At 45.6% G+C, this 24,178-nt stretch overlaps 2 protein-coding genes across 3 annotated transcripts in view; one reads left to right on the top strand and one right to left on the bottom strand.

Annotated features, from left to right (window-relative positions):
• The first annotated feature begins 177 nt into the window (after nucleotides 1–177).
• Nucleotides 178–6,586, top strand: SRPRA (SRP receptor subunit alpha). Its single transcript, XM_070782720.1, has 14 exons — nucleotides 178–402; nucleotides 1,033–1,116; nucleotides 1,412–1,575; nucleotides 1,968–2,131; nucleotides 2,396–2,555; nucleotides 2,687–2,840; nucleotides 3,066–3,157; nucleotides 3,259–3,377; nucleotides 3,499–3,585; nucleotides 3,889–4,061; nucleotides 4,159–4,372; nucleotides 5,016–5,179; nucleotides 5,264–5,362; nucleotides 5,499–6,586. Exons 1-14 carry the CDS (start codon nucleotides 286–288, stop codon nucleotides 5,625–5,627), a joined length of 1,920 nt encoding a protein of 639 aa, XP_070638821.1. The 5' UTR covers nucleotides 178–285; the 3' UTR covers nucleotides 5,628–6,586.
• Nucleotides 6,587–6,848: 262 nt separating this feature from the next.
• FAM118B (family with sequence similarity 118 member B) overlaps nucleotides 6,849–24,178 on the bottom strand; it is a 48,561-nt gene continuing 31,231 nt past the window's right edge. The window contains exons 4-8 of one of the 2 annotated variants that reach the window (XM_070782725.1): nucleotides 17,384–17,611; nucleotides 14,588–14,716; nucleotides 12,833–13,118; nucleotides 7,723–7,782; nucleotides 6,849–7,343 (exon numbers count right to left, since the gene is read on the bottom strand). In XM_070782725.1, the coding sequence (XP_070638826.1) occupies nucleotides 7,330–7,343; nucleotides 7,723–7,782; nucleotides 12,833–13,118; nucleotides 14,588–14,716; nucleotides 17,384–17,611 (717 nt within the window). In that variant the 3' untranslated portion in view covers nucleotides 6,849–7,329. The remainder of the gene's footprint in view (nucleotides 7,344–7,722; nucleotides 7,783–12,832; nucleotides 13,119–14,587; nucleotides 14,717–17,383; nucleotides 17,612–24,178) is intronic. The other variant, XM_070782726.1, reaches the window with a different exon arrangement.

Below are 24,178 nucleotides of genomic sequence, written 5' to 3'. Positions count from 1 at the left end.
GGGTCCTGCCCCCCCACCCTATAGGCGGTCGGTCCCTCCCAGGACATGCTGAGAGGCCCGCCGAGGCCCGCCCCCACCCTCCATTGGCCAGCTGGGCTTCTACGTCAGTCCTGCGCGCCCGTGGGCGGAGCCGGGGAGGGATCCGGGCGGCGCTGAGCGGAAGTGCGGCTGCGCCGGTTTCCGGGGCCGCTGGTGTGACGTGTCCCGCGCTTGGCGCAGCAGGAAGCAGCGGCGATCGAGGCCTGAGTTCCCGGCGCCGGCCCCGGCTCCTTTCCCGCTGCCGCCATGCTCGACTTCTTCACCATTTTTTCCAAAGGCGGGCTCGTTCTCTGGTGCTTTCAGGGCGTGAGCGACTCATGCACCGGGCCTGTTAACGCGTTAATTCGTTCCGTGCTGCTGCAGGTACCGCCCCCGCGGGATCAGAACTCCGGGCTCGTCCCCCTCCCCCCTGACCCGACCCCTAGTCCCCTTTGACTGATCCCGGGCCTCCCTCTCACCCTGTCTGCCCACCTCAAACTGGCCACTCGCTTGTAGCCAGAACTCCGCTTCTTTCTCCCGCTCCTATCAGACCATCCCTCAACTTTGTGATGTCCCCTCCCCCCTCCGCTTTCTGGGACTCTGGCAGGATTCGGTAGTCCATTGAGACCTCCCTTCGTTCCCCAGTTTCACTGCCAGCGGCTTGCTTTTCTGTTGTCGCAAAGGCTGGATGAGATAAAGGATGAAAGAACGTCTTTTAAGAAGTGTAGATAGTGTCCGGCTGCCGGTAAACCTGATTGTTTACATGAGGACTCTTCTCGCTGGCACATGTCGGTGCCTCCCACCTTTCCCCTCCTTCCCCCACCCCCCCAGCTGGGTGTCTACACTTTTCTCCCAGGTGTAATGCTGGAGAGCAGTGCCCTGAATCTTTTGGCCCTGGAGGACAGGTTTGAGTTTAGGGGAATGTCTGGTTCCTTCCCGAAGGTAGTGCTGGAGGGGCCCAGCTCCAGGTGTTTGAGGGGACAGTCTGAATTCTGAGATACACTCTTTTTCCAGGAGAGAGGAGGTAACAACTCCTTCACCCATGAGGCACTCACTCTCAAGTATAAACTGGACAACCAGTTTGAGTTGGTGTTTGTGGTAAGTGAGGGTATTTTAGAAGGGTAACGATTACACTGACAGGCAGTCCTGATGATTCAGAAAATCCTGATTAATTGCGCCCAGTGTCTACGATGAAGTAACTGAGAAAACAAGGAGGGTGGAGGGGAAAAGGGAAGCCGCTCTTGGGCCCAGTCAGAGGGCTTGGCTGCTCCTCAGGTCAGGGAAACCGGCCAGGGGCTGAGCCAGTCCCTGGAGGCCTGGGTCAAGTTGGCTTCCCTCTGTTCTGGGCCGGCATGTAAGCAGATCTGCTGGCTCTGTTCCTTTCCCTGAACAGGTAGGTTTTCAGAAGATCCTAACACTGACGTATGTGGACAAGTTGATAGACGACGTTCACCGGCTGTTTCGAGACAAGTACCGCACTGAGATCCAACAGCAGAGTGCCTTAAGTCTATTGAATGGCACTTTCGATTTCCAGAATGACTTTCTGCGGCTCCTTCGGTGAGAGGCCTCCCCTCTGCAAAATCAATTTCTGAGACTTGATGAGTTCCTTTCCTTCCCAAGAGGGCATAGTACACTGTGGGTTGAAAGGGGCTCCTGAGTTGGCTTCCCAGTTCTGATTGCCTGCTTGGTGTGAGGGCCCTTCCCCTGGATTTAGACTGTCAACCTTTTCTCTTTGGGCTTCCCTGGTGGCTCAGATGGTAAAGAATACCTGCAATGTGGGAAACCCAGGTTTGATCCCTGGCTTGGGAAGATCCCCTGGAGAAGGAAGTGTCAACCCACTCTAGAATTCTTGACTGGAGAATCCAATCCTGGCCCACCAGGCTCCTCTGTCCATAGAATTGCAGAGTCAGACACGACTGAAGCGACTTAGTATGAACTTTTCTCTTTAGTGAAGCAGAGGAGAGCAGTAAGATCCGTGCTCCCACTACCATGAAGAAATTTGAAGATTCTGAGAAGGCGAAGAAACCTGTGAGATCCATGATTGAGACACGGGGTGAAAAGCCTAAGGAAAAAGCCAAGAATAACAAAAAAAACAAGGGGGCCAAAAAGGAAGGTGAGTTTGAACTTGGACATCCAGGGGAATGAGACGTTGTTCAGGTGGCACTGAAGTGGCACTGAAGCGGCTCCCTGTCCTTCCCTCTGTCGTCGTTTGCCTCCCTGGCTCAGGTGCCCACCACCCTGATTATTGTCCCCAATGTCGGTGATCCCCCAGGTGTTTCTTCACAGTTTTCTCTGAATGATCTGGGAGGGTTTTCCCCATTTGTCTATTTTGTTGGAATTCGGTCTTTTTTTTTTCAGTGAGTTTTCTCCTTGACAGGTTCTGATGGCCCTCTGGCTACTAGCAAAGCAGCCCCTGCAGAAAAGTCAGGTCTCCCAGTAGGACCTGAGAACGGGGAGGAACTTTCCAAAGAGGAGCAGATCCGCAGGAAGCGGGAAGAGTTCATTCAGAAGCATGGGAGGGGTATGGAGAAGTCCAGGTGAGCAGCCCAGCTTTGCCCTCAGCTTTTGCTATCCAGACACGTTAGGGGTGAGGGAGTCCTTGTCTCTGAGGTGGATGCTGCCTCTCCTGCTGCTCCACCATAACCCTCTCTACTGTAACCCTTCACAGCAAGTCCAGTAAGTCAGATGCTCCCAAGGAGAAAGGCAAAAAGGCACCCCGGGTGTGGGCACTGGGAGGCTCTGCTAACAAGGAAGTTCTGGACTACAGCACGCCCACCACCAACGGAGCCCCGGAAGCGGCCCCGCCTGAGGACATCAACTTGGTAAGAGGTAGCAGGGGCCAGAGTGAGGGTTAATGGTAATAAGCAGCAGGGGGAAGGAGAGATGAGGAGGGCAGTCCCCTTGATTGCTTGGAGCCAGAGGGTGGGTTACATTTGGAGCTTCTGGAGTCAAAGGGGCAGAGCAGTGTGGGACAGGGTCACTCCAGGCTTCCCTCCCCACCAGCTCATGGTTTCCTGATCCCTTCTTCCTCTCCCCACACCCTCCAGATTCGAGGGACTGGGCCTGGGAGGCAGCTTCAGGATCTGGACTGCAGCAGCTCAGATGATGAAGGAGCTGCTCAGAACTCCACCAAACCTAGGTACGGGATTTGGTGGCGGGTGGCGGGTATGGCTCCAAAGGCACAGGACTTGCTGGCTGCCTGCTGGCTTTCTGTGCATCTGTGGTTTTCTGTGCCTGCAGTGCTACCAAGGGGACTCTGGGTGGCATGTTTGGGATGCTCAAGGGCCTTGTGGGTTCCAAGAGCTTGACTCGTGAAGACATGGAGTCTGTGCTGGACAAGATGCGTGATCATCTCATTGGTGAGTCAGGACAGGGCAGACTCGTGTTTTTGGGCTAAGGATAGTGGGGTAGAAGGGCTGTACCGTGGGGGTCGTTCACTCCTGCCAGGGCATTCACCCCACGTTTGTCCCCCCTCCTTAGCTAAGAATGTGGCAGCAGACATTGCAGTCCAGCTCTGTGAATCCGTGGCCAACAAGTTGGAAGGGAAGGTGATGGGGACGTTCAGCAGTAAGTATCTCCCCAGACCTAGAAGTGCTTGGGTGGAGGTTATGAAGTCACCACCATTCTTATTAGATGCGTGACTTTTGACAAACTGTAATCTCTAAATCTATGTTGTTTCACTTAGACTTCAGGTGTTCATGACATCTAACTTAAGAGGATTTGAATCAATTACTTGTCAGGTGCTTAGGGCTGTCAGATATGGTGTGGATTCCTGGGCAGGATCCTAGTTCCCTTTAGCTCAGCAAGATGCCAGGTGTTCGGAGCACCTGACTTGGGCTTCATGGGTATACCTCCCTGCCCCACCCCCAGCGGTGACTTCCACGGTCAAGCAAGCTCTGCAGGAGTCCTTGGTGCAGATTCTACAGCCGCAGCGCCGCGTAGACATGCTCCGGGACATCATGGATGCCCAGCGTCATCAGCGCCCGTACGTGGTCACTTTCTGTGGTGTGAACGGCGTGGGGAAGTCTACCAACCTTGCCAAGGTGGGTGCTGTTCCCCAGCCTGAGTCTGACATTGTTTCTGCTGCTTTTTCCGTCTCTGCCACTGTGGGGCTGGCTGACAGTTCTGCCTCTTTTGCAGATCTCCTTCTGGCTGTTAGAGAACGGCTTCAGTGTCCTCATCGCTGCCTGCGACACATTTCGTGCCGGGGCTGTGGAACAGCTGCGGACGCACACCCGGCGTCTGAGCGCCCTGCACCCCCCCGAGAAGCACGGCGGCCGGACCATGGTGCAGCTGTTCGAGAAGGGCTACGGCAAGGATGCTGCTGGCATTGCCATGGAGGCCATTGCCTTTGGTACGGTGCACAGCAAGTGTGGGGCTTGTGCGGGCCCCTCTGCTCCGGGGGCTCTCTTGGAACTTGCAGAGGACCAGGGTTACCCTACCACCAACTTTCTGCTCAGTAGCAGCTCAGAATTCGTGATGTGCCATGCCATGCTCCACTTTGGGGTAACGTGTAGTTGCAGGCAAACCTCATATATTCGTTTTGTTACCTCAATGTTTGGTCACCTTTATCCTCCTGCTAGGGCTTCCCGGGTGTGGCTCAGTGGTAAAGAATCTGCCTGCCAATGCAGGAGACAAAATAGATACAGGTTCCAGCCCTGGGTCGGGAAGATCCCCTGCAGGAGGAAATGGAACCCACTCCAGTATTCTTGCCTGGGAAATTCATGGACAGAGGAGCCTGGCGGGCTACAGTCCACAGAGTTGCAGAGAGGCAGGCACACTGAGTGTACACACACACCCACCTGCTCTCCTTTCCCTAAATATGCTTCATGACAGCGTGTGGAAACTGTTTCTTACATCACCTTCTAACTTGATTCGAACCTAAGGAAATAAACAGGCAGACTTCTAATAGGGCCAGTTTAGGACCTGTTGAGAGGAAGCTGGAAATGAGTGTTAACAGTCCAGGAGTTTTGAGTTGACCACTTTTTTCTTTCTAGCACGTAACCAAGGCTTTGATGTGGTGCTGGTGGACACAGCTGGCCGCATGCAAGACAACGCTCCCCTGATGACTGCCCTGGCCAAGCTCATCACTGTCAACACACCTGACCTGGTGCTGTTTGTGGGGGAGGCCTTAGTAGGCAACGAGGCCGTGGACCAGCTGGTGAGGGCTCGGGCCTGGTTCTCTTCCCAACCTCAGCTCTGGCCAGTTAGGTATGTTATATTTATATCATGTTTCTCCTTTCAGGTCAAGTTCAACAGAGCCTTGGCTGACCATTCTATGGCCCAGACACCCCGGCTTATTGATGGCATTGTCCTTACCAAATTTGATACCATTGATGACAAGGTAAACATGGGCGAGACAGGGCAGAGTGGGACCAGGAGGGGAGTGGCTGTCCTTCACAGGGGAGCGGAGCCTCCCGTCGCTGAGGGAGTGCAAAGGCAGGGTCCAGAAATGACTGGGTATCCTGTCTCTGCTTCAGGTGGGAGCTGCGATTTCTATGACCTACATCACAAGCAAACCCATCGTCTTTGTGGGCACTGGCCAGACCTACTGTGACCTACGCAGTCTAAACGCCAAGGCTGTGGTGGCTGCCCTCATGAAGGCTTAATGTGGCTCTTGCCTGATACCAAATCACCGCTTCCCCCAAAGTCCCTATCCCTGTATCAAGAATGTGCTTTAGAGTATGTGAGCAGCTTGTCTTCAGTGTAGTTCAAAGGCAGAGTGAGGGGGGCTCCGGGGCCTGCAGCCCCTCGTAACCCCATTCTCTGTTCAGCCCAGCTTCCACCTGCAAGGAGGGCCTAATCATGTTAGTCACTGCCCACTACCCTTCCCCGCCCCACCCCCGTGCTCTTCCCCCTTCCTAATCCAGCATCCCTCACTCTGCCTACAGACTCGGTCTCATTACAGCTTTGACCAATGGTTAGTAGATCCAACACCAGAGCTCTGCTAGTTAGTGTGGTCATGGGGACATCCGAGCATCGTCCCCCGCTCCATTAGAGAAGAGGCTTGAGAGCCTGCTCTGGGTCTCGATGGCCCCTCTCCGTAGGATACACAGCATTCAGGTCCGCAGGGCCAGGATAACACCCCTACACTGTGGCAGTGTATGGCCTCTTCTTAATTGCTGCTAATTCAATGATCCCTTCCCCTTTTCCCCAAAGCCTCAGCGAGGCCAGAGTGATGCGTTACAGATGAGTGAGAGGGGTCCCCGCCTCCCACAGAAGTAAAAGGAGCCGCGCTGCAGTGTTGCATTGGGCTTCTCAGCCTCCAAGACCTCCTCCCACTTCCAGAATCCACACGTAACTGCATGTTCCCCTTCCCGGGAGAAAACCAACTGTCAGGAGGGGTACATGTTGCCCCCTCCCCCTTCTGCTCCCCAGCGGATCCTGGCTCCTCCTCCTCCTCTACAGTGCCTGGTAGACGAGCGCCACGCTGAAGAATGCAGACCTTGTTAAGGCTTGTCCTGCAGCTTGGTGTTACAGATGTGCTGTTAGTGCAATAAGGTGAAGGCTGTCTGCCCAGAGGAATACATAATTTATATGAGAAAATACATTTCATAAGTAAATTGCCTTTTAGGTCTTGGAGTCATTTTACAGAGGATTCAAAACTAAACTACAGCACACTAACTAGAGTTTCTAGGGTACATGGCAGGAAGGGAAACGGGAACTGATAATGTTGAGGAATCAGGTGAAAATCAGCGCTTGTCCCCAGAATGAGATCACCTTCCCCACAGGGTACAAGAATAGAACTTTTAAAATTTAAATTCGGCCTGTACCTTTGCAGGTCAGGAGTTTTCTAAAGTGACTCAAAGTAGAGCTGGGGCCCTGGGAAGTAAATGAAGAAGCTTTTAATATTACAGCTCAATTATGTAAAATACTGTACACTGTAAAAGGTCTAGAAAACTAGAGCTTCAAGTCATATTTTAAAAAAGCCATTAAGCTTAATTGAAAAACCAAGTATAGAGTACAAAACTGCCGCAAGGGCCACGGCGAACCCGTGGCGTCGAGAGCCCAAGTCCTCTGTGCAGCCACAGTCGGTGGAAATGTCCTGTTGACCTGCTGTGTGGACTCAGCCTGGGGTGGGGTGGGGGCTCCATTTGGGCCCCTTGTCACTTGGGTATTGAACTGGAACAGGCTGCAGAGGAATGAGCCGGCATGAAGGATTAAGTTGGACATCTCTGCTAACCCCCAGCTTTCAGCCTCTGGGTATTGGTACTTCCTAGGAGCTGCTTCGGGTTCTTGTAAGTTCACTTGTTAAACACTCCACGGTAGGCCCTGACAACTTGATCTAATGGTGGCCGTTCTCTAGCTCTCTCAGGTACTATGGTCTGCAGAGAGAAAAAAGATGGTAAGTGAAGTTTCACATGTCAGGTTTATCCATCTAAAGCTGCAGAAACTGAAAGGAAAGTGAAATCACTCAGTTGTATCCAACTCTGCGACCCCATGGACTGTAGCCTACCGGGCTCCTCCGTCCATAGGATTTTCCGGGCAAAGGTACTGGAGTGGGTTGCCATTTCCTTCTCCAGAAACTGAAGTCAAGCTTAATCCTAGAGAGGACAAGACACCAAATACTAGGAAACCTGTGAATGGACTTGGTAGGAAAATCCAGACTCTACAGGTGGGAGAGCTAAGTCATTCTCCAAGGTCTTAACTGAGTGCTGGGAAAACGTTTTCTGCTGACAAATGGTTGAACAGGAAACAGTGTACCTCTTATTTCACTGTGTGCTGTAGACGAGCCATTCAGCTGGCCTTCTCTCACGATCCCTGCTAAACAGAACACACATCAGTATCAGATAATATGACCGAACAGCTAAAACTTAGCAAAGCAGCCAACTAAAGGGAGGTGAAAGCACATGGTCTGACTAAGGATGAAATTATCACTAATGCACAGTTGCTGCTGCTGCTGCTAAGTCGCTTCAGTCGTGTCAGACTCTGTGCGACCCCAAAGACAGCAGTCCACCAGGCTCCCCCGTCCCTGGGATTCTCCAGGCAAGAACACTGGAGTGGGTTGCCATTTCCTTCTCCAATGCGTGAAAGTGAAAAATGAAAGTGAAGTCGCTCAGTCGCGTCCGACTCTTAACGACCCCATGGACTGCAGCCTACCAGGCTCCTCCATCCATGGGATTTTCCAGGCAAGAGTATTGGAGTGGGGTGCCATTTCCTTCTCCGAGGCAGGGGCATAAACCAGGTTAGTCTTCACACTGTTGTACTAGATGATAGGGAAACACTGAGGTCCCTGAGTGCGCTAACACTCCTTGTGAAAAAACAAGTGTGTCCCTAACTAGTCCAGAAGCCCAAGTTTAGGTAAATAAAACTACTCCAGCCGGGGACAGGAAGCAGCATGCAAGGGGGAAAATTCAGTCAAGCAGAAGAGTGACTAGGAGCTGAGCTAACACCCCCAGAATGGGCTTAGAGCCTTGCTGTCTGATACAGTGCCATTGGCCACATGTGCTATTTAGTTCTAAATTAAAAACTGTGTTCCTCAGGGACTCCCCTGGAGGTCCAGTGGTTAGGACTCCGCACTTCCACTGCGGGGGGTGGGTTCGATCTCTGGCTGGGGAACTGAGATTCCACAAGCGGCATGGGGCGGCCAAAAAAGAAAAAAGTCTGTTCCCCAGTCACACTTAACTACACTTCAAAACTCAATGGCCATGTGTGGCTTGTGGTTACAGTACTGGACAGAGATGATAGAATACTTCAGTCAGCGCAGAAAATTCTGTTGGACAGCACTGGAATAAATAATGTGTGGGAAGAAGTTTGAATACACAGGAGAAAAGAATAGCAGATAGAAACATGGACAGCTGGAGTAAAAATAAGCAAGAGACAGCGCTCGAACATACAAATTGGGATTCCCCTCCTGGAAAACAGAGCAATATTTATCAGCCACTAAAATGTTACCTTTGACCTGGTAATTATACTGAGAATACAGCCTATGGAAATTACTGGCAAAAGGAAAAACTCCAGGGATGAAGATACGTTCACTGCAACAGTGCTTACAGTAGAAAAAACTAGATACTGCCTAAAACAGGGAAATAATTAGGTAACTGTGACACAGTGGATTATAACAGTCATACTGGCTATGAAGACTGCAGCCATGTGCGGAAATGTATGGTATGTATCACTGAATTTAAAAAGTACCAGGACTGTATATAGATTTTGTTTACAACCATGAGGAAATGCACAAGGAAAACTTAACTGAAATACACCAAAGTGACTGCTCTTGTGATAGTAGTGAATTATAAAAGAATTACCTTATTTTCCCCATTACTTGATTTTCCTGAAATAAATGTATCTGCAGCCTACAGAATCTTCCAACCTAAGTAATTTTCACTTTGTAAAAGTTTGGACACAGCACAATGCTCGGTACAGAGCAAGAGCTCAGGGTTATAAAACAGCAGCGGTGAAAGACCTCTGACCTCTCACTGGTATTTATCTATAGACTCAAAACATAACTGTGGATGGAAGGTAAATTTGACTTGAAGTGCTTTAACCTAAAACTGCTCTGCTAGATTTCAGATCACAACCTTCAGCTGACCATTCTAATTAAAGCCCCTGGCCACACGGAAAATCCTTGATGTTTAACAATTCACAATACCCTAATGAGTGGTACAGAGAAGGCAATGGCACCCCACTCCAGTCCTCTCGCCTGGAAAATCCCATGGACGGAGGAGCCTGGTAGGCTGTCGGACACGACTGAGCGACTTCACTTTCACTTTTCACTTTCATGCATTGGAGAAGGAAATGGCAACCCACTCCAGTGTTCTTGCCCGGAGAATCCCAGGGATGGGGGAGCCTGATGGGCTGCAGTCTATAGGGTTGCACAGAGTCGGACACGACTGAAGCAACTTAGCAGCAGCAGCAGCAGCAGCAATGAGTGGTAACTTCATGGGGAGTTGCTCTGCTAGGAAGTCCATGCAGCTAAGGACAGTCTGTGCAGCTTCGCAATACTTCTGATGACTTCTGTCAATAAAAGACTTAGTGTAGGAAGAGCTGTCTGGTGGGATTTTGTTCTCTTCCACATTAGCATCTTCCCTGGCTAGAAGACCTCAAGAACACAGATGAAAAGAACAAAGTGAGTACTCCTTGCCCAGTGGAAAAGCCTACTGAGAGTCCCACCTATGGGCAAACAGTAGAAGCATCTGGAATATTGCACGACAACAGAAAACATCACCAAGAAAGATTAGCAAACTGCTTTCACAGAAAAGATAAATTGGAAAATTTTCTTTTTTAAGGGCTTTTAAAACTCTTCTATAAAAAGGGTAGACTTAGTTTTCAAAATGTTTAGTTATGGTGATGCCTTTTACAAATCTTGTTCCATCAAAACAGAGCCATGGATAATCACAGTTTGTGGAATTTCTCATCACATGAGAATCCCATTGCATAGGACAAGTTCTCTCTATATTAAACTACCCATCCTTTAAGAGGCCCCTAAGATGCATTCAGATTGACCATGAAAATGCATATTAGCAAATAACTTTTCAAGAACATACTCTACATAACAGCAGTAAGGTTTCTTTGGAACTGTGTGCTGAGTCATAATGGGCATACCTTGGGGCCCGGCTTTATTCAAACTAAGGTCTTAAAAAAGCATTCTCCAATTTAGCTATACCAAAAAGTTTTACATTTGGTAGGCTGAGGAAGCTTGCCTGGAGCCATTAGTAAATGGAAACTTTTATCCGCATTTGGCTTTCTAGTTAGAACTGAGAGGTAAAATGTCAAGTGAATGGTACCCCTAACTTGACTTTAACGCCACCACAACAGTTTCCACATAACATTTTTGAAGCGTTTTTTTTTTCCTGTTTAAAAAGACAAAGCATAATCGTAAAAAATAGATTTTCATATTTCATAACATAGGAAAAAATATTAAACACGTTAACTCCTACTGCCTAGAGACAGCCACAGTTAATTTTCTAAGCCTCATGCCAGGCATATCTCTATGCTATTGTTTAGTCGCTCAGTCATGTCCAACTCTTTGCGACCCCGTGGACTGTAGCCCGCCAGGTGCCTCTGTCCACAGGATCTCCCAGGCAAGGACACTGGAGTGGGTGCCATTTCCTCCTCTAAGGGATCTTCCCAACCCAACTTGAACCAGCATCTCCTACATTGGCAGGTGGATTCTTTATGGCACCAGAGAAGCCATGCACACCAAACAAAAATAGAAAACATCTACAATCTTGTATGCCAGGGATTGGGATACAAAAATGCATTTTACAACCTGCATTTTATTTTTTCCACTCAGAATATTATATCTCTGACATTATTTTGGGCAGTAAAAGCATTTTTTATTTTATGGCTTCATATGTATTTAATATTTAATCAATTAATAAATGGTGTATTTATAGAATCACCTATTTTCTGGAACATTTTAAGGCTGCTTCCAATTTTTGCCATTTACCCACAACCCTGACTACATCCCCACGCCTTTATCTTTGTGCAACTGTGTCGTATAATTGTGTGAGTGTCCAGTGATCTCCTTTAGGAGAAATTTCTAAGATAGATTTTATCAAAAGGGATTTCTGGGTCAAAGGTTTTAAAATTCTGAACATATTCCAAATTTACCCTTCAGAAAAGTTGTAATAACTTTACCTTCCCACCAAAATTGCACAAATATATTTTTTTCCTCACAGCCTTAGCCAAAAGGGAGTTACCATTCTTCCCTATTTTTCAAATCTAAATTCTTTCTTTTTTAAAATTTATTATTTTTCGGGGGGAGAAATATCAATAACCTCAGATATGCAGATGGCACCACCCTTATGGCAGAAAGTGAAGAGGAACTAAAGAGCCTCTTGATCAAAGTGAAAGAGGAGAGTGAAAAAGTTGGCTTAAAGCTCAACATTCAGAAAACGAAGATCATGGCATCTGGTCCCATCACTTCATGGGAAATAGACGGGGAAACAGTAGAAACAGTGGCTGACTTAATTTTTTTGGGCTCCAAAATCACTGCAGATGGTGAATGCAGCCATGAAATTAACAGACACTTACTCCTTGGAAAGAAAGTTATGACCAACCTAGACAGCATATTAAAAAGCAGAGACATTACTTTGCCAAAAAAGGTCCATCTAGTCAAGCCTATGGTTTTTCCAGTGGTCATATATGGATGTGAGAGTTGGACTATAAGAATTGATGCTTTTGAACTGTGGTGTTGGAGAAGACGCTTGAGAGTCCCTTAGACTGCAAGGAGATCCAACCAGTCCATTCTGAAGGAGATCGGCCCTGGGTGTTCATTGGAAGGACTGATGTTGAAGCTGAAACTCCAATACTTTGGCCACCTGATGCGAAGAGCTGACTCATTTGAAAAGACCCTGATGCTGGGAAAGATTGAGGGCAGGAGGAGAAGGGGACGACAGAGGATGGGATGGCTGGATGGCATGACCAACTCAATGGACATGGGTTTGGGTAAACTCCGGGAGTTGGTGATGGACAGGGAGGCCTGGCGTGCTGCAGTCCATGGGGCCGCAGAGTCAGATATGACTGAACAACTGAACTGAACTGCCCTGGGTCTTTGTTGCAGCGCACAGGCTCCAGGCTTAGCTGCCCCTCGGCATGTGGGATGTTAGTTCTCTAACCAGGCATCGAACCCACATTCCCTGCACTGGAAGGTACATTCTTAACCACTGGACTACCAGGGAAGTCCCTGAAATCTAAATTTCAATTGCATTTCACCGATTAGTCTAACCTGAAAACTAACCATGATCTCCCTTCATAATCTGGTTAGGATTATATTCTGCATCTTGGTGATGACCTGACCCACCACAAACACATAACAGGCTGAAGAACAGCTGCCCTCCGACCCCTCTTAGTCTCAAACGCAACTTACCTGACCTTCCCCTCGTGGAGATCTCACATGTCAGTCGTTTGAAATATTCTGGAAGGTCAGCATAGTCATTTCCATAGGAGATGACCTTAATCCCTTTGTCCAGCATGTTTTCTCGAAGCTTCTTGAATTCATCCACATCTCCTCTCCGAACTAGCATGAAATGTTCTAAGTCAGATTTATGCTTGACGGCCTCCAGAAAAAGGGCTTGGAAAGTGGTGTCATCCACAGTCCAGCCACAGCCCAGGAAGAGGAATGACTTGTTTTCATAGAGTTTCTGAATCTCTCTCTGGTAGGGAGAGAAACAACATGTGAGTCACACTGTGAAGACAGGTCTGCAACTGCTGCATCGAGCAGACTGTGATGAGCAGTGAACCAGGGTGAAGAGTCAGAGGACAGATACGCCCATGAAGGAGCACGATCTTCTCACTGTCTGCTGCTGTAACTTGATGACTGTTCTCAAACTGTATCTTTACCTGGCATTCTCCCACAGGGTCTGTATTCATTTTACTCTTTCCATTTTTTGACCATATCTGCTTTTTCTGCTTTACAAACTGAGCCATGAATAACCAGAGAATCCCATCACCAGAGTGCTCAAAGAAAACCTGGCCCTTAGAACATTAATGCACATGTGTATATACTTTTAAGACATTTTCTAAAGATTGTTTTGATATGGACCATTTTTAAAGTCTTTTATTGAATTTGTACAACATTGTTTTATGTTTTGGTTTTTTGGCCACAAGGCATGTGGGATCTTAGATCCTTGACCAGGGATCGAACCTGAGCCCCTGCATTGGATGGCAAAGTCTTAACCACTGAACTGCCAGGGAAGTCCCTGTGGGTATACATTTATACACACATGTATGTACATATATATCACACACTACGTATGTATTAAGTATTAGAAATGATTTTGCTTAAGGGATCACTCAGTGTCAGTTACAGATAAAGCTGTAACAGATGTCAGGGAAAGACTGGGTGAAAAAAAGTCCCCTTGTGCTTTAAAAAAAAAATCACATTTTCTTGGTCTTTTTTCATGAAGCCTCCATTTTATTACCCTATGCAAATTAAAAAAAATTTTTCTCCAGTGATCAATAAGTGAATATGTATGATGATTCAATACAAAGCCACCATCATTTATATAAAAACTCTTCAGAATGTATGCTCTAGTAGTAATTGGTCAGTGAAAAACTGCACAAATTAGTCTTGGCATAGAGAGGGTTACTAATTCCATGTATGTGTGTCTGTGAGTGCTCAGTTGCTCAGTTGTGCCCGACTCTTTGTGAACCCAGACAGGCTTCTCTGTCCATGGGATTTCCCAGGTGAGAATACTGGAGTGGGTTGCCATTTCCTTCTCCAGGGGAGGTTCCCGGCCCAGGGATTGAACCCGTGTCTCCTGTGTTCCTTGCACTGGCAGGCAGATTCTTTACCACTGTGTCACCTGGGAAGATAATACCATGTATACCAAATAATGAATACAAATATATCTTCTTTGTATGTGAAGATGATGCCAGTAACAGTGCCAACTGCTGGCTGTCAATCAAGAACAAAGTAAAACCACAGGGCCTGACACCTGAAGAGATGTCTGACATTTCCCAAGATGGCACACACGTTCACAAGCTAAGAAGCACAGAAAAGAATGCTTGGCCTTCCAATTTTAAGTGATGAAAAGAAACTGTTAACCCTGGAAGCTCAGTGGTGTGTTCAGAAGGTTCCCAGAAAGGCTTTCCCAAGAGCAGCTAGGTCAGCACCACTTACCATAACTTCAGTATTCCTGAGCACATTCTGATAACCAGCTGGGTGAAGGACAATGCCACTCGGGTTGGTGTAGACCCCATGGATGTGGAGGACGCTCAGCTTCCGCTTCTCCTGAGCCCACTCAAGGACCTGCACAACATAAACACAGCTTAGCCAGGTGGGCAGGGCTGAGCACCTGCTTCAAGGTCCCAGTGGGCAAGACAGTCTTTTGAGGACCAGGCTTCTGACACACTCTCCAGCTTCATAATATCACAGGGCAAGAATGTGGCCACTCGATGTGGCCTTTGTACTGCAGGCATGACTGTTAGGAATGATGGCAAGTCTGGTAATTTCTCTTGCAAAGAAATAATCAAAAATCAGAATATGTCATCATCTGCAAAAACCACATGGGCTCTTTCCACTGGTGATACACAAGACAGCCACAGATGGCCCTTTCAGTATGGATCCCCAAGACGTCAAGCCTTGTAGCGACTCCCTGGTCTAGTCCCCTTTCACATTTACTCCAGGCTTGGCCACATGGCTGGCTTTAGAAAACGGGGCATAAGCAAACAGGAGAAGAAACTTGGAAAACGTTGGCACAATGTGCCTTCTTTCTCTTTTGCTGCTTTTGGAACCCAGCTACCATGTGAAGAAGTCTGACGGCCCAGCCAACAGCCCGCACAACAGACACACAAGCAAGGTTATCTCACACCACCCAGTCTGGCCACCAGAGGACCACAGTCATGTGGGCAGCCTGCAAAACCAGCAGAATGGCCCAGCGGAGCCCATTAGCCCAGCTCAGGTGGCAACTTCACATTATCATGGGCAAATAAAGTGTTGTTTTAAACCACCAAGTTTTCAGGGTGATTTCTTGTGCAGCAATTGGTAAGTAGTAGAAGAATCACTTCAGTCACCTGTGAGCTACCTAAGAGGCCACCAAGGAAGAATGACCACTTAGCCGCCAATGGTAAGGACCAACCGGGTCCCGTGGTTTCCATTTTCCCAAGGACTTGAGACAGTATAAATTTGTTTTTATAACACTCTAGAGAAATAAGGTATGATTAGAGAAAAAAGAGGCACAGAGATTTAGAATCGTAAGTATTACTTGGCTCTATTCTGACTACCAGTCAGTGGCTTTAACCCTTTAACTTCAATACTGCCCCTAATGTGGACTAACTACAAAAGCAAATCTTGAGACTCCGGGATGAAAATGAGAAGGAAACTTTCAAGTCTGCTAGATATCCTTAACTTTATTTTTCGGCTGCACCTCGCAGCATGTGGGATCTTAATCCCCTTACCAGGGATTGAATCTGCGCTCTCTGGGATGAAAGCATGGGTTCTTAACCACTGGGCCGCCAGGGAAGTCCAGGAAATCCTTAACTTAAGAAAGACCCTTATGCGTCTGATGCTGGTCATGATCTTCAGAGATTACATCAGAAACAGGATGGAAGTTGTTTCCTGCCATTCATTTTTAAATTTAATTCAATCGTTTATTTATTCACAAAATATTTACTGACCACCTACTAGTATGTGCCAAGTACTTTCTTAGGCATCAGAGTAAGAAGGGCTGACATGGTCCCTGTTCAAATAGAGGTGCTTTCCTCTAGGGCAGACAACAACCCAAGATGAAAATGGAAAGTTACGAAACGTACTCCATTGAAAAACTGAATCCAAAAATAAGGGTGGGTCCCTTTTAAATTAGGGTGGTCAGAGAAGACCTCTCGGAGGAAGTGATTCACAAGTGGGGTCTTACAGGTGAAGAAGGAGCAGGCCGTACAAAGCATGGGGGCAGCAGGAGGAAAACACTCCAGCCAGACAAAACCAGTCTTCACAGCACCATTTCTCTAAATTGGATTTCCTTTTACAACCTGACTTCAAGGCCAGCAAAACCACAAGACTGGTATCACAGCCCCTGCTCTGGCCAGGGCAGTGCTATGACAATGAGTGCCCGTGGGGGAAATCATTGGTTTGTCCCAACTCTACTTAGATGGGCTCTAAGTGGAACACAAAGGCAGGTTCCCAGGAAAACAAAGTATACAAGTAAAATTACAAAAACTGCAGGGCAGGACAAATGAGACCCAGTGAAGATCTATAATCCTTTTTTTTTCTCTCTCCCCTTTGATCATTAAATCTCTGACATCTTTTTATGGCAATGGAAACATTCTCCCTTTCATGGCTTCAGTGCATTTCATCACTCAATTTAATGGTGTCACCTATAGACTCTCCTATTGGCGCTAGATTTCCAACTGCAAGCCCTGGCGACCGCCGTAATACAAGCCTTCTCTTCGTTGGATGACAGCGGTGGACATCTCTAATTTCATTACTATGAGAGATGACTTAGGCATAGTATGGGCTACATTTAATGTCTGCTGAGGTGTCCTTTAAATATTAACCTCATCCAGCTGTCACTTGGCCGGAAACTTGATTGTCAGACATCAGAAAGTAGTTTTTGTACATTTCTAACAGATGCTATGAAGAATCTGTCCTAACAGAGAAACTAAATCAATACCACACCCACCTGATATTATCAAATGTTAACAATTTAGATCTTACAGTTCAACTGGCTTCCTATCATCCTGCTTTAAAATTGGGTGAAACTGTCCAAATTCACAGAACTGAACACTTTTAAGATCTGTGCTTTTTACTGTACACTGATTTAATCTGAAAAAGCAACAATCCAACTAGGGATAAGAGTCTCCCTCTCTACCTTTCCATGAATAGAGTGCTATACAACATCCCAACTAGAAAACAGTTATTTCTGATGAGGATTCAATCTGCTGGCCAGAAGAAGGGACAAGCTAACCCTTTCCTGTTTACCTTCTTCTCATCAGTAAGGTCAAGGGATTCCAGCTGTTTGCCCTGATCTGCCGCATACAGTTCCAGGAGATTGTCAAAGTTTGTAGTTAATACCAGGGCTCCGTTTTCCATCAGGTGGAGAACTGACTGAAGTAGCTGCTTTCCAGAATCTTCCATCTTTGACTCCAAGTCATCAAATACTTCGTATAAACAGTCCTTGAAAAATGTGGATCGGACATTACTAGTACGCTGGGGAGGGATATAAAAGGGAGAAGTTAGGCATTTGGTAGGTCATTTGTTTTGCACTCACAGGTAAAATACTTGTCTCCCTTACAGGGTGGACAAGGTAGGTGCCAAGTCCCAACACAACACTCAGTCCGTATCAAGTGACCCAGGCTATTACATCATATGCAAAGCAGCATACACTCTGTAAATAGGCATATTTATGAATGAAGACGGTGGGCACGGCTAGGAGAGGTGACTATTAACAGGAAAAGCTGAGGTAGAAAACAGAGCACCAACCACCCTTTAAACAGGCCCCAGGTCAGAAGACAACACTTTCTGTTAAACTTCCTTTTCCGGGGAATAACCACCAGACAGCTCTCAAGGTGCTCTAACATGTCTTTTTCTAATCCCAGGTGCTTTTTACAGATGCTGATGGATAAAGAACAAGTGGTTTAGCTTCTCCGTGCCTGTTTTTCCCTAGTATAATCCAGCAACTTGTTTACAAGTCTTCCAGGAAGAATACTTATTATATGATAAAAGGTTTCCAAAAACCTGCATTTTGCAACTGGTAAAAATACCAAACACTAATCAGTTCTAAACAGACTCCCTATTCCTTAACATATGGTTCATTTAAATAACTGCTTTCCCAGCTTTGTTGTGAATACATGTAAAATCTCTGAGGACTAGTGAGGAAACAGAATATCAATCTCAAGTGAGAAGTTGGCTTTCTAGTTTAATAAAGACCAAGCAGTCCCTGGGACCAAAGGAATCTGAAACAGGGAAGCAGCTATGTAATGTGCTATAATAAATATCTGATCCGTATCTTATTCCTGCCACACCATCCCTTAGACAATATCTAAGCAGAGAATCATTTCTTAAAGGTCCCATTAATCCCCGTTCAAACTCCAAGTAACTGCAGCTAGCTGCTAAATAGAAGACAGCAATAATCTTTCTATTAATCCTCAAAGCAGCCCCCTTACCTTCCTGGTTTCACCTGTATACCACCCTAATAGCACTGTGCTCCAATAAAGATCTGGTTCCACGGAACCAGGTAAACAGATTCATAAAACATACTTCAATTTGCCAAATGTACCTCCTGTTTTTCAAAGTGTTTTATAAAAATTACCCATTTTTTCATTGTATCTGCCAAATAAAGGGTAAATTACTTTCACAGGAGAAACGTGAGAGCACAGAAGTGCAGCCTGCCTCTGCAGGTGCTGACGCAGCCAGGAGTCATCCGGTCCTGCTGGTCGCTGTTCTGTGCTGCAGCTACCCTGGCCCCGTTGTCAGTGGCTCAGCCTCCTTTCCAGGGCTAACTGGATGGCAGAGCCCACAATTTATGTGGCTAAGGACGTGCGTCACATCTGTCAACTTTTGCTCATTCTCTTTACGTGTCACGTTTTTTAACTTTTGCTCATTCACTTATATCATGGCATAAATTATTACATCACATATCAGCAGCCCATGAACAACCAACTGGGGACTCTAATACTTAATCAGAATTAATGACCTGATCAGAAATAAACTCTAGTTACTGAATTTTACTACGTATAAGGGAAAGTGAAAGCATTAGTCGCTCAGTCATGTCTGACTCTTCGACCCCACGGTCTGTAGCCTGATAGGCTCCTCTGTCCATGGAATTCTCCAGGCAAGAATACTGGAGCGGGTAGCCATTCCCTTCTCCAGGGGGTCGAACGTGGATCTCTTGCATTGCAGGCAGATTCTTTACCATCTGAACCACCAGGAAGGCCCCAAGGCAACTACTAATGAATGTCATGCACTTTTCTCAATTTGTTATCAAAAATACAATGCCCCTTTAATGTCTACCAAAATTACAATCCATTTGTCCTACAATCTTGCAATCTCATTTCTGGGAATATATCCCACAGATGTAATTACAAACAAATAAAATGACTTATGCAACATTGTCACTGCTCTGTTATCTGTGACAGTAATAGACTGGAAACAAGCCAAGTATCCGCATACAGGCAACTGGTATGGAAAGACCAGGATATACTGTCAGGCAGAACAAGTGCAGATCAGCATGTCTAGAGTGCTACCTGCTGACATGCGGGTGGAAGCAGTGAGGGAAGAATAAATAGAATCCTATTCGCCTGTTTTCACAGAAAGAAACACTGGAACGATGCTCAAGACAGTGGTGACCCATAGAAGGCAAATCTGGGGAAAGGAGGTGGACAAAGCTGTGGATGCGAGTGAGATGCCATAATGGCTGTTACATCTTTTTCGTCATTTTGATTTCTGCAAAGTGTGAAAACAGTACCCATTCAGAAAACCAAATTATGTTTAAAATTAAACAATACAGTGACTTTAAGAACTGCCTTGCTGTCTCTTATACCTTTATTTTGTACTCTGATGCATACACACACACACACACACAGTTAAACAAGGTAATCCAGCACCAATTTAATCATTATACACACAAACAGAAACACCTGGGTATACAATCAGGTAAACATGGGCTTATACTTCCTTGCTTCTCAGAAAAGAAATGCAAAAGGTTAAAGCCTGGAAAGAAAATTCATGAGTCACGTATTTTAGCTGACTATCTTTGGGTCCTACTTCTTTTGGTTATTATATTTTGCATCTCAACACAGAGAGGAAGGAAATCAGCTACTGGAGCAGCATCAATTCCCTCAGACTTGGAGTGAATTGCTTCTCTCTTCAAACAGGTGACCCTAGAACTCAATTTCCCAACAGTGGCCTCTCTAAGTAAAGACAAAGGAATGAAAACAAATAAGGAGGTTCCATGGTCAAAAGGAGATGCTGAGCTCCCACACACATTTATGGACATTTTCTCACTCATTTGAAACAGTGGACTGCGTCCAAGGTTGCTTCATTTCCTCCCACCCTGCAACTCTCGTCCTTCCGATCCCAGACATAGTAAAAAAACAACACAAAAAGGTTATTAACATTTACCGTGCCTTATACTACGTACCAGACACTTCACATACAGAAAATGCTCTCACTTATTTTTCAAGTGGGATAAGTAACATCATTCCAGTTTTACAGGAGCAAAAATAGATTCTGAGACGTTAAACGATGTGCCCAGGGTCCCGGTGCCTTTAAATGACAGTCTTTCTGCTCCTGAAATCCAAGGTCTTTGCAATGTCATTTCCCTACTGTAAGAAACTGGCTCAGTGGATGGGCCTTTTTGCCGTGTCATATTACTATTGTTTGTTAAGATTCTTAAAAAAACAAACAAAACTCCAAAATCCAAAAAAGGACATTTTCAAAGACACACAAAAGTTAAAAAAAAAAAAAAGAGAGAGAGAATGTATAATACACCTCCCCCGTAACCATCATCCGATTTCAACAATCATCACCAATGGCCAATCCTGCTCAACCTAAACTCCCCTCACCACAGCCCTAGCCCCCTTCACTGAAATTTTTCTGAGCATCATATCATCCAGATACTTCAACAGTTTCCTAAAAGATAAAGACTCCTGCTGACATATAAAAACGTCTGCAATACCACTATCACAACTTAAAAAATGCAATACCAATTCCTTAGTAGCAAGTACTCAGTGTTCATATTTCCCCAAATGCGTGTGTGTGTGTTTCTTACATATCTCCTATTGGATTGGTTTTCAAGATGCAGCCCGTGGATATTGTGGATCCCTAAGATTCCTTAAGAGGTCTGCAAAGTCAAAATTATTTTCATAACAATATGAAAGCAATACTTGCCTTTTAAAATTATGTTGATATTTGCACTGATGGTACAAAAGCAATGGGCTTCCCTTGCGGCTCAACTGGTAAAGAATCCACCTGGAATGCAGGAGATTAGGGTTTGATCCCTGGGCTGGGAAGATCCCCTGGATAAGGGAAATAGCCACTCCAGTATTCTGGCCTGGAGAATTCCATGGACTGTATAGTCCATGGGGTCGCAAAGAGTCAGACACGACTGAGTGACTTTCACTTTCACAAAAGCAATGAAAGGAAGAACTGCTGGTGTCTTGGTGTGACTCGGGACTCAGCGAACCCAGCTTGCCAGTCATCACAGTGTTCTTCACCACCAAAGACTACAGTAGAGAAGAATGCCAGTTTCACTTGAGAACGCCCTTAATAAAGCAGTGAACATTATCAGTTGTATTAAACGCGGACCCTTGAGTACACGTCCTCCTAATACTCCGTGTAAAGAACAGGAAGTACACAAGAAGCACTTCTGCAGACTGGAGTCTGATGTGGGTCTTGAGGCAAAACATCGGTGACTATTTTGAGTTTTAAGCTGAACTAGGTGAACTAGATTTTGTCATCAAATCTCATTTTTACTTAAAAGAATGACTGGCAGACAAATCATGATTATTCAGATTTGAGTATTCTGACCATTTTTGCAAAAATAAATGAAGTGAGCCTGTCATTTCGAGGAGAAACAACCCAATGATTGCTGCCATTGCTGCCAAAGATAAAAGCTGAGCTTTCCAGCAAGAATCAGGTTTCTAGAAAATGTTTACCTGCCACCATAAGCATGACAGCTTCCAAATACCTTTGTGATACGACTGGCAGTGATTTTAAAGGATGCATTTTTTTTTTGTATGTTATAATGAAATGGGTCAAATTCTAGAATAAGAAGATTCTTCTAAATGCAAGATGGATCATGGAGCTTAACACATCAGAGTAAGGGAAGTTCAGATTCTATATCGCCACTGACATGGCTATAATCTGACTTTCAGATTCCTTATGGCTATTAATCTCCAGGAAGCCATCACTTACAAAATTTTGGTGTAGTATCAACAATGAATATCTACAGTTATCCAAAAAGAGTATTAAAATACTTTCCTCTTTTCCAAGTGTGTACCTGAGACCTCACTTTTTTCGCACAGTTACACCAAAACCCCACAAACACACGGAACTGACTCCATTAAGCAGATGTGAGGGTCTGTTTTCTATTAGGCCAAACACTGAAGAGATTTGCAAAATGTGAAACAATACCACTCTTCTCACTGATTTATTATTCTTTTTCACTAATTTATTTTTGTTTTGAAAAATATAGTTGTGTTTCATAAACATGTTATTTATGTTAGCATATAATAGGTTTATTATTATTTTAAGAGAATTTACTATTTTTTCAATTTCTCAGTTTTAATTTCTAATAGTGAATAGAGACATATATATTGTAATTTATATATAATATAAAAGAGAGATAACCCAGAGAAACAAAAGCTGTTTGAGATTCTCAGTAACTTTTAGGAGTATAACAGGGTCTTGAGACCCAAAAGTTTGATAATTGCTGTTTTGTTGGAACTGACAATTACACTTTGAGGTGAGTAATAAATCTCCATCCAGAGATAATCAGTGAGTCCAATTTCTTACTTGGTTAGTATATACTGACACTGACTTTAAGTTCTCTCATTACTTTCAACGGTAACCAACCCAACTAACAAGGTCATGCTTCCTACTCTCCGGAGACCATTCCAACAGACAAGTGGCATGGCAGACAAGTCCATGCCTCCGAGTCTTCCTGGACTAATACGTAATACAGCATTCTTTGTCCTCATGAGCTCTTTCTTTTCCCCCTAGAAAGACAACACTTTTATTGTTACCTATTTAATTTTTATTGGGAGCACAGTTGCTTTACTATGTTGTGTTAGTTTCCACTGTACAGTAAAGCCAAGCAGTTATATGTACACACATATCCCCGCTTTTGGGGGGATTTCCTTCCCATTTAGGGATTTCCAGGTGGCTCAGACAGTCAAGAATCTGCCTGCGATGCAAGAGACCCAGGTTCCATCTCTGGGTTGGGACAATCCTCTGGAGAAGGAAATGGCAATCCACTCCAGTACTCTTGCCTGGAGAATCCCATGGACAGAGGAGCCTGGCAGGCCACAGTCTGTGGGGTCGCAAAGAGTGGGGCACGACTGAGCGACTAACCGTTCACTTCACTTAGGTCACCACAGAGCACTGAGTAGGGTTCTCTCAGCTACACAGTAGGTTCTCACTGACAACATTTTTACTGACTGGCTGACATACTTCTTTAATACTTTTCCCTTATATTTTGGGGCGATACAATTTTTCATTACTGTTTTATACAAGTTTGTATTTTTTGAGCATTAAAAAATTATGTATGCTTTCTTCTCTCTCAAGTGTACTTGTCAGGTATTAACACAGTCACTCTCACTTTCATTGACTAGTGTTCAAATCATAATTTTCTCATCCTTTTACCTTTAACGTCTCTATGCAGATACAGTTCACATAACATACAATTTACTTATTTGAAGTGCACAGCTGAGTGGTTATCTGCAGATCCACAAATATGTGCAACTGTCACCACAGTCTTTTTTTATTTTTTTTGGCCATATATCATGGGGCTTGTGGGATTTTCAGTTCCCCAATCAGGGACTGAACCCAGCTGCAGCAGTGAAAGCCCAAAATCCTAATCACCAGGCCACCAGGAAACTCCCTACCACAGTCAATTTTAGAAAATTTTCACCGTCTCAAGAAGAAAGCCTGTACCCTGGAACTCTCACCTCCTGCCCACCAACTCCTGCTACTGCTAAACCACCAGTCCTAAATCACTACTAAGCTGCTTTCTGCTCCTACAGATATCCCTAGTCTGGACACTTGATATGATTG

This window comes from Bos indicus, chromosome 29 (assembly GCF_029378745.1).
Source record: "Bos indicus isolate NIAB-ARS_2022 breed Sahiwal x Tharparkar chromosome 29, NIAB-ARS_B.indTharparkar_mat_pri_1.0, whole genome shotgun sequence".
Taxonomy (NCBI): Eukaryota; Metazoa; Chordata; class Mammalia; order Artiodactyla; family Bovidae; genus Bos; species Bos indicus.
Note: the sequence above shows the minus strand (reverse complement) of the source record. Positions and strands in the feature narration are given on the sequence as shown.